Below are 10,225 nucleotides of genomic sequence, written 5' to 3'. Positions count from 1 at the left end.
GCGCGCCGAGGACGTCAAAAGACTTTCAGTGTTTGACCATCGACGTCTTCGGAGCATTGCCCGAATCTGGTGGGAACACCGGATCAGCAATTCTGAAGTACGTCGAATGGTATTCGGGAGAAATAACTCACCCTCGATAGATGAACTGATCACACGCAATAGGTTGCGCTGGCTTGGCCACGTGTTGCGTATGCCAGTCGACCGACTTCCTCAAAGGGATCTTTTCGCACAACCACGTAAGGGTGGAACTGACAGTGATGATGATGATGCATCTCAGTTTCTATGTGCTACTTATCTGAGTAGATGCTACCTTCAGCAGTCATCTGCGTCCTTCCAAAACAAATTCCATATCACTACGCGTGGCCTTATACTATCATGATGCACGTATAGAAGTGTTAAAAGTTACATCTTATGATCTACTCAGTCTGGTTGCATTATGTCTGTTTCTAATTCCCATTTATTTGTATAGTATTAGTCGCTTTACTCCAACCCTAACAATGACGAATCACGTGTCGTACATCAGCTCATATAAATAAACCGTTAATCAATAATTTTGTTCAGCTTTTTTCTCTCAAGATGGACAGGAAGACAAGCATGGAGGCTTATTTTTTAAACGAAGGTTTCTTGCAAAAAAAGTTCACCAGACAAAGCCTTGTCCCAAGTAGATTTAATTTGTTTTGCCAGCAAGAAAATTCCTAACTGGTTGCACACGCCCACAGGAATCACAAAATGTACTGAAGAATGGTGCAACTAATCCTAACGGTTCATATGGTCTCAGTAACTTGGCTAGGATAGGCATATTGTTAGGCGTAACTCTACACGGATCCCTCTTTACCACTCGCACTCAGGTGCTGCTACGGCCAAGTCCATCCCACGCAAGATTGGCCGAGAATTCGGGACGCTTCCGGTCCGGCATCAAGCCGAGATCTGATTGGTCGAAAGCCTGGGCCCAACAGCCAATCACGACCCAGTATTGGCCGAGTGCCGGTTGCCAACACCGCATCCAGCACGCGTCAGAATTTCCAGAAAGTTGTTGCCGCCTACGCTATATCGAGCGCTGTACAAGTCTTCCTGACGTCGTTTAGGGCGTTACTATACCTTCTGCACCTTTGGTGGTTGTTTTGACGTGAACGCTAGCTTAGGAGGCTCAGACCGAGAACTAAGCTGAGAAAACTACAGTTACTAAAAATTTCAAGCTTGAGTGTCCAAAGAAAAGACAGGGCGCAGAATTGTAAGAACATGATGGCCATAGTAGCGTTGTGCGCGTGGCATGATGCTTGAACGCCTACACAACATCAACACATCATCGGCACTTCCCGAAGGTGAGCGATGTCTGGTAAAACAAGCGTATTTTCCTTGTCTAATAACGACTAATCAGTAGGTCAGTTTATTCGCACGCTTGCTGTGGGTGACTTTTCGCTTCATTCACACATTTTTGGCAAATTTGTGTTCATAACACTGTAGTGGGTGTCAACAGTCTGTGCTATTCAATGGATAGGCCAATGATATGCTGTGCACCGGCAAAAAGTAGTTAAAAGACATGAACATTTTAATGAGGCTCTTGTTATTCAGAGAAGACTGTTGTCCGACCTCCAAATGCAGTCAAAAATGGCAAGCAATACATAATGTTTTCCGCCAATATTTCGCCACACTTGCTTACATTTCCTGCTCATTTTTTTAGGTCACGGTGTTTCTACAGTTTCCAGCAAACAACTAATATTAATCACAAACGTAACCCTCTATTATCAATAATTTTTGCAACTCCAGTAGGGGAAACAACGACAAAATGTTTTATCCTTTAGGACAATATGAACATACTGCAAGTCCACCCAGCACCCACCACAGTTTTTTTATCCCAGAAGCTCATCATCGAAATTAGTTCGCTTGCATGTTCTCTTATTTCGAGTCTCGCTTCCGGCACAATTCGAAAACGTGACTCAATTCGGCACGAATCCCCTTCATCTCAAATCGATCCGCACGTGCGTATGGATACAGAGGAACATAAAAATCCACTGAAGTGAACACTCAGTGGCACAGTACCCTGAAGTGTAGCTTATGTGAGTGTGAACGAAAACGTGAATAGGTCACGTTTTTCTCATACGTAGTTCGAAATCCCTTTGCACTCACTGATTGTATGATGCAGACATCTTTAGCACTTGGTAAGATGAATTAGGTAACGACTGGTGTTGATTATCGCGTCCTAGAAGATTTCAACTCAGGTCTTCCCTATTTTACAGCGCAGTAGCTCCTGATCGAGACAGCCATAGCGAAATCAGGTATTTCGTCTATCCTGGTAATCCAATAGGAGATATTCTAAGCTTAGTTCAGTAGAGACCGATTCGTAACACAAAGAAAACGAAGGGTGACCTTGTTGTTTACTACACGAAGCCATCGTATATTGACCGTTAACCCCAATACGACTGAAAGGTTTCACTCCGATTCCGACCAGTGATTCGTTATTCCTCCCAGAAACGTCCGTACTCAACTCCGTTAAGTTCGGCCCTTAGTCGGCAGTTATGCTGACATCCATCTTGTCAAATTACTGCTTGTTCACAACTTTGAGTGGTAACTGACTCGAACTGCAAACTTCTTAGCAGACGTCAGTCTGTCGAGGTGGATAACAGCACACTTGTCAACCAAGGACAAAAGTAACGACATTGAGCGAGGATATTTTTAGTAGAAATGATTGAAAACTGATCGGAATCGACACAAATAATCAATCTGATCACGTTTTACAGTTATTGCATGAAGCGACTGGGTGGCTAAAAGGATCAAATATCCCCTTCCTCGTGGTTTTCTCCACTGAGAGCAATTGTACTGTAGTATTCATTAGACCTGAATGATAGTGCTTCAAATAGTCGCCTAATTCCAGCTTGTTTTCTTTGGCGATGAAATATTCACCTTCTAAATTTACCGAGGATTTCGCGACCAAAAACTTTCTCTTCTCTGATACTGACTACGGCTACTGAGAAAGCAGGGAATACACTGTTTATCCTAGCTGACGATTTATTTTCGGGATGATGAGCCAGAATACTTGAGGGCCCAGGTTAGCTCTGGTGATTGCCTTCAGTGCGCGTTCTGGAAGCTGCCCATTGAAAGTGAAAGGTGAAATATACATACGGAGGGGCTGACTTATGATTCGTGCTTATCACAGACAAACAACAGTTGTTTTGTTTCGTCTAGCTATAATAAACTTTAGAACATTCTAACGTATTGATGATAGTAAATGCCTGATGAAGGCCTGGCCGTGTGGCTGATTAATTATTGGAGCCACACAAATCGTCCAGTAGTCGAAACTAGGCTCTGAATATTGAGACCGGTATGACAGTGCAATTCTGAGTAGAGCACAGACGATAGGGAGAGTGTGACCCATCCAGATTCCGGTATTACTGTTTCTCAGTTAGTAAAATACATATACGGGGCATCTCGAGTACCAGTTGAGTTAATTCCGGACTTACGCGGAAGTTTGCAAACGTCTGCTTGCTGCAGCCTCGGCAAAATTTAGAATGTGCTAATTCTGATGAGTACATGGAAAGTTAAAGGCCAACCAACCCGGAGACCTGTACTCAAGGCAATTTTCGCTCTCGTTGAATGCAATGGCTGGAGATTGAACAAATTCGCTGCATATGAAATGCCATCTGATTCTGGACCCTAATGGGTAGATGCCCTTTCGGTTCCGTTCATTTAACCTATCTCTAAGTTGCACTTGAATTAGTACACACTGGGAGTTTCGCCATAACGATATTTTCTGTTTTGATTGAAAGTCAAAATCACCCTTTAGAGTGACCAAGAACTAGCCTGTGCAGCATTGTTCACCCTCTAACCTACTGAGGCGATGCTTTTATTTGTTCAAACATTATTCCATTTACATGAAACTTATACGGAGACCGATCTTCCGGATACCCTGATATTGCTGATATTTTGTCATTCCGTTCGATAAACTCTGGAGGACATTTAAATTCTTCCATATTCATGATTGTTTCCAGCTCACTTGAGGTAAAATCTGGTTTGAAGATTGGAGGCGCACGAGAGAACAAAGTTGGGAAGACGCTTGATTTCTAATTCGCAAGGCTCAACTTGAAAAACTCTGTACGAGGTGGGTTCCCTATAAATACTGTCTGACGGATTGACATAGCCTATGTACAAGGAGCACGTCAGCTCCCCTTTGCACGTTACGACGAAATTTGTCTGAGTGCCGTTTGGCCGCTGAAGAAATTTCATGGCCCATGCCTTGCCTTTAGTAGTGGTCAGTGTGTTGTCGACTTAGCGCCAATAGTAAGTTCTCTTTGAGACAAGTCCCGTTAACTGCCTTTCGAACACAAGCGTGATAACGTTTGCAGTAACTGGGACTAATGTACTACCCGGAGTCACACAATCAGCTTACCATCACCTGGCATTCTCAGTTCAATTTAGAAGTAGCTTCAAACAGTATTTGCCTGAAAAGCAAACACTACGTTGGTGAACTAATGATGTTGCATTGAAAATCGACTTCGAGCTCTGCTGTATGATCTTAGCTGTTTTTGGGCTTTTGTATACCCATTCTTCTAATGGGTCCGTCTCAGCGTTTTACCAGATTACCAAGTGTTGGCGACCACCAAATCACTAGGGATCTTTTACGAGCAATCTGCTTGCATTCATGTGGACAAAGCAAGTCTTGTGAGTAACGACGAAATTTCCTGCATACGTCTCCACACAAATTGGTGGTCCATTCCAGAAAGAGAAAACACTTCAATACGTCATTTTTCGCACTTCTAACGCGATCCCCTGAACTTGTCTGAACCTCCTCCATGAATGTCAAAGTTCCTGCGGTGCAACTTTGAAAAAAGAAAAACCCATGATGAAATCGGAGTTGCGGGAAATCGGTTAAAACCATGGTACGGGGAGTGCTTGTATCTTGGTACAGCATTGGTGAGGCATCACTTTTCTCACTGTTTGTTTGAGAATCAGCTTAGCAGATTGCCTAAACAAGCCACAACAACCGATTTAAGAGACATTTTGTTTTTCGTGGAGATTATGCGGAATAAACTTGCTTTTATCAGGTGGAAAATATACACTCATTCTCTCACGACTGCGATGTTCTAGATTGTGGCATATCTGACCGAAAACACTCTAGAATACTCAAAGTTTTTATTTAGAAACATCGCTTGTGGAGGCCAACTGGATGCATTATTTTCTCCTGGGTGTAATCACGCTAAGGGGGACGACGTTATTGTTCAAGTCTCATTGGAAACCAATCTATCAAGAAGCAATGGATATCGCGCAGTGTGGTTTAAAGCAATAGATTCTGTGTGCGTAGATAACTCACATGGGTGTTATCTAATCCAAAACAGGTTGTAACCCCAGCTTATGAGAATTTGAGCTGGTTCCCCATTATTACAGATGTATGCAGAAGCTGTGAAATGAGAGTGAAAAAAGCACTGTGCTGTAGTCGTTGCATGCTACACAACTTTAGAATGGAACCACCAACATAATCATTGACGGAAACGCACCAGTAATACACATTGGTGCTTCACTGTCATAAAAGCACGAGGAGGAAAGCCCTAGTTGAAGAAAAGTGAGGGGTAGGAATTTGGTGCAAAGAAATCCCGTGTCCTTAAGGAAAACTATGAAGGGTAAGGTTTCCGAACCCTTGGACAGTGGCAAGCACACCTAAGAATCCCCGGGATGGACGGGGATCCTTAGTGAACCCAGCATAAACCTAATGAATAACGACAGACGACATTTAGCTAGGCACCCCGGGTAGGAACTGACAGCATTCGCGCCCCTGGGATCAGTTTGATTCATGTCTTGCAGGGTTTCCAACCACTTGCAAGCAGGATCACATAGACGCTAGCCATGCAGGCATGGAGATCACACAGCACTCTTTTTGACTGTAATTGCCTCAATTTAACGTTGCCCTGTCATGACTTCTCCCCGCAAACCCTTAGCCAACAAATACGTAAAACTGTAAGCAACGATTTCTTCGATGGACAGTGGCTGGATATACGTAACACAGGCTCCAACCACCCCAAACTCGTAAATTTATTCTACTGCTCTAGAGAATCGGACCCATTACCAAGTACTATTTCTTTGCAGCCTCACAGCAGTCAGCTTGTTTTTGCTGTGCTGAGGAGACACCGGTGATCAGACGCATCGAGATGGATCAGAAGGAGCAATCCTCATCGTCATAAACTGAGATCAATCATAGTTTCCTTATATACTAGAACGGAACCAGCTGGATTAAAATTACAGCAAGTAGTAAGTAAGAAGCAAGTAAAGTAAGCAAGTAAGTAAGTAAGTAAGTAAGTAAGTAAGTAAGTAAGTAAGTAAGTAAGTAAGTAAGTAAGTAAGTAAGTAAGTAAGTAAGTAAGTAAGTAAGTAAGTAAGTAAGTAAGTAAGTAAGTAAGTAAGTAAGTAAGTAAGTAAGTAAGTAAGTAAGTAAGTAAGTAAGTAAGTAAGTAAGTTTAAAGTCAATGGGTACATTGGAAAACGTTTGGGAAGTCATCGTTTCAGAGGGGTTTGGTAAATAATCGGGAGATTTATTGCTGAGCAACGTCATTAGTCACAAGAAATCTCACGGATTGGTTCCCCGACTGCCTTAAAACCCAATCAACCTACTTACTTACTCACTTGGTCTGACTAAGCTTTTGTGTCAAAAGCGAAACTTTGACCAGTAATAAATCCACCGATTGTTTACCAGACCCCTCTGAAATCAATGGGTACATGTTATAAACATGAAGGGTATGTTGAAAAACCTCTTATCATAGCCTACTTTTAACCTCAGTCGACTATACACAGGTAACGTCAAATCTGATATTCCAAAGCCAGATGACTTCAGTAACAGCTATACGGTGGAATCCGGAGGAGATTAAGAATTTGTTTCCCAATCACAAAGCAACAGTACTTCGTGACGAACAAATTTCTTACAATCCCGTCCGCTGCCAAATGTGTAAAGTGAATAAAATAAAATAAGTCTGATGGTCACTGGTACCTCCTGCATGCAGGTACAAAGTGATGTCACTGATCAGTCAAGCCGGAATCGCTTCAGAGTAATCCTCATTTGAGTTTCTAGCGAGACTTATGTAGATTATTCTGTGTTACTTCCTAGACCTCCAATCTACGCGATCAGCTGCGCCGGAGCAAAGTTTAGCGCCGCACTTGCTATGACAAGCCCGTAAGACAGTAGTTGATACCAATTTACCTCAGAATGAGAGGGAAATTACATCATCGGCCGGCAGGTGGGTGAGCAATCAGGACAAAACGCTCTTGTTTTTAGCAGGCGTACACAGGATGAGGGTTCTCAAGGCTGTATTGACAAGTCGATCCAGACTTGACTGTGTTTCGGGGGACCATAAGGCTACGTCATAAAAACGGAGCCGGCGAGCGCATTTCTGTTACGTGTAAATTACACATGCTGGATGTATTATATATTTTTTGGCACTAGGTTCTACTTGACAGAGTGTTCACGTGTCATTTTTATGAGTGTCAATCGCCAACACACATCGTTTGCTTTATAATTCAGTAATCTTCCAGATGTGATACTATCCTATACAGTGTACGGCAGCGCTGCCCTCCAGCAGAGGTATAGTTTGTCTTTCTCCATGTTCTTCTGTACGAAAAAAACTTTAGCTAACTAGCGAATTGTGATACGCATTTACTGGGAATTTGCTTTATGCTCCCTGGAAAACCCAGATTTTGTCGCTCCACTGTGTCCGTCCAACACCCACGATTTTCAGGCAACCCATTACTACTTACTTTAGGAATACAAAAAAAATTCGTTAGGTTTGGTGAGTATTGAGTACCGTGTGACCAGTTATGTCTCGTTTGACGTTTTCTAACGGGAAATCCAGTGAAATCACGGAAATTTCGTAAACGACCAGATAGCTTGTACTCACGGGTAGAGGATTACTGCGAAAACTCGTGTCTACTTGGCCATGAGGTAACTTTGGAATTTTATGAAAATGTGACCAGAAAGTAACCAAAAATGAACGGTACGATTGTCTTATATTTGGATAGGAGTGGAGAATCTCGCATAGCTGACAGCAGTCGGCAACGGAATCAAATTTAGGGAAGTGTGCAAACGATCACTTGGCTATGTACTGGATAAATTTTTGGGTCATATGTTAGGTGCTGTCCACTAAATATTAGGATCATTCACCTACTTACCGTGTACTTGAATATCCCGCCATTTTTTTTGGTCCCCCTGTAATCCACAACGTGGCATACATCCCGAATCAGGAAAACCGTTTTGTCCGTATCGATCAGCGTTGTATATGTAATCTAGATCAAAACAAAACTCGCGATAGTCTTTCATGGTCGATTTGTCACTTGATTTTCCAGTTGACACGAGTAAGCGTTCAGTGGTCTCTAGTTGTTGCTGTTGTTGTCTTGATGACGGTGTCTGTGGTTTCAACAATCTGGGTGATGCTGCTAAGTGTTCATCCTTACCGAAAGTCCGACGTTGTGTCACTGAATTGCAGCTCCGGGTATCCAGGGAGAGTAGACTTTCACTTGTTTTTGGCCTTTCGGCTGGGGGCAACGTGAATGAATCACCAGATAGTCGGTCCAGGCTGTAAGTAGAAGTTGCAAGGCGATGGGAATTCTCCAGAGGGTGAGCAGGTGTGCTCGGTTTCGCATGGGCATCGTTCGTTTGCCTTAAGGGTGTTCTCTCTGCGCTCGTATTATTGTTTCCAGTCACCGGAGTGACCGGTTCTAGCTGTTTGGGAGAGTGATGCCGTGCTTCTAATTGTTTTGGAGTCTCGCGTCTTGGCCGATGTATCAGCTCAGCTAGTTCTGCACGTCTTTTATCAAATCTCACGGAACTTCGTCCGATTGATTCAGTGAGACCCCGAATCTCTTCCTGTATGGCTTGTTTCTCTTTGCGAAAGGTTTCCTTTTCTCCAGTCGTCCGAGCACACAGCTAGGTAAAAACAGAGCAAAGTACAAGAGAGTACATTTGAAATTCTAGTGCAACCGGATGCTTCAGAATATTCGTAACCTGTGTTTGGTGCATGAAAATCTAATTAACAGTCTACCGTTTAGAAAAAACTGCGCACACTGGACTGGTGGTTCACCCATGTTCGTAAGTTTTGCTCATCTACCATGCTCCTAGCCTGCATGGATCGCGACTGACAGAAGTTCTCATCTCAGTTTCAGAGTTTCCTGCTCATCCCAACTAGGACTGCTACTTTTCAGGGACATCCCCTTGAGAGTTAACTTGATAAAGGTGTATAGCTGGGACAGGAATTTTAGGAAAACTGGTGCTTTGAGGGTTGGTTGATGTTTTTAATTGAGGTTGGAGTGATTTTCACCTAGTCGGTGTAAAGTTTGACAAACGTATGAGGCTACTTGCTGGAAAAAAGTTTCCTTACAAGTCCCACCACCCACATTCTCGGTCCGGTATGACGATTAGCCCTGTCGATCCAACCTTGTATTCATGAATCTAGAAAGGGAAGCACACTACACAGCACTCATCAATCGGCACATGTTAAATCTTTTAGGTGGCATGAGATTCCTGGCTTAGAATCCAAGCAATACATGTCTTTCTACTCCCATTAAGAGAAAGCTACTTGCAGTCTAGTGAACACACGATGTTGGGCTATATAGAAACAGGGAGGTGAAGGACAAGGCAGCAAGAAACCGAATTTGTGATACAAATGTCCCCAGTACCTTGATTGACTAAATGATCCTCTTATTTTAGAGGTGGTTTTTGCTGTTGGTTAATTCGGATATTTACTGGATGTGCTTTTGTATAAAGCCAAGCGTGAGCTAATTGGTGGCTTCAATAGGCGTGTTTTGTTTGCCACAGTAGTTATTCCTTTGGAATTATATCTCACACAAACGTGTCAGATCAGCTGACCGCCTGGAAACCATTGTTTATCCTGCTCTGCGAAGCAGTTCGGTGGACTAACTGGCAATCCTGTATGAGACGCCAGCTTCCCATATGTATCGGAAATTTCTGCTACCTTTTCAGAAAAAGGAAAAAGAGAACGATAGACCTTGAAGTGTCCAAAACATTACAGCATCTTAAGCAATCAGGAAACATTGATACCAGTAGTTCTGGGTCAGTCCAACCGACTGGTACAACAATAACTCTTTTCTATTGTCTTTCAGAAGACAAAACGTTAACGCATGGGCTGGTTAGGGTTACAAATATCAACATTCTGTTGGAGACACCTACCTCTTTATTAACGAAACCCTCATGAGAATAATAGAGTAGTTTTTTGACATGAATGAGTGTAGTGGT

At 42.9% G+C, this 10,225-nt stretch overlaps 1 protein-coding gene across 1 annotated transcript in view; it reads right to left on the bottom strand.

Moving 5' to 3' along the window:
- Positions 1-8,000: 8,000 nt before the first annotated feature.
- T265_12689 (hypothetical protein) overlaps positions 8,001-10,225 on the bottom strand; it is a gene marked incomplete at both ends in the record, with an annotated part of 43,962 nt that continues 41,737 nt past the window's right edge. The window contains one exon of the mRNA XM_009164952.1: positions 8,001-8,899. Within this exon, the coding sequence (XP_009163216.1) occupies positions 8,138-8,899 (762 nt within the window). The remainder of the gene's footprint in view (positions 8,900-10,225) is intronic.

The sequence above is a fragment of the Opisthorchis viverrini genome (assembly GCF_000715545.1).
Source record: "Opisthorchis viverrini unplaced genomic scaffold opera_v5_10, whole genome shotgun sequence".
NCBI lineage: Eukaryota > Metazoa > Platyhelminthes > Trematoda > Opisthorchiida > Opisthorchiidae > Opisthorchis > Opisthorchis viverrini.
The sequence above is the reverse complement of the archived record's forward strand: the minus strand, read 5'-3'. Positions and strand labels throughout refer to the sequence as shown.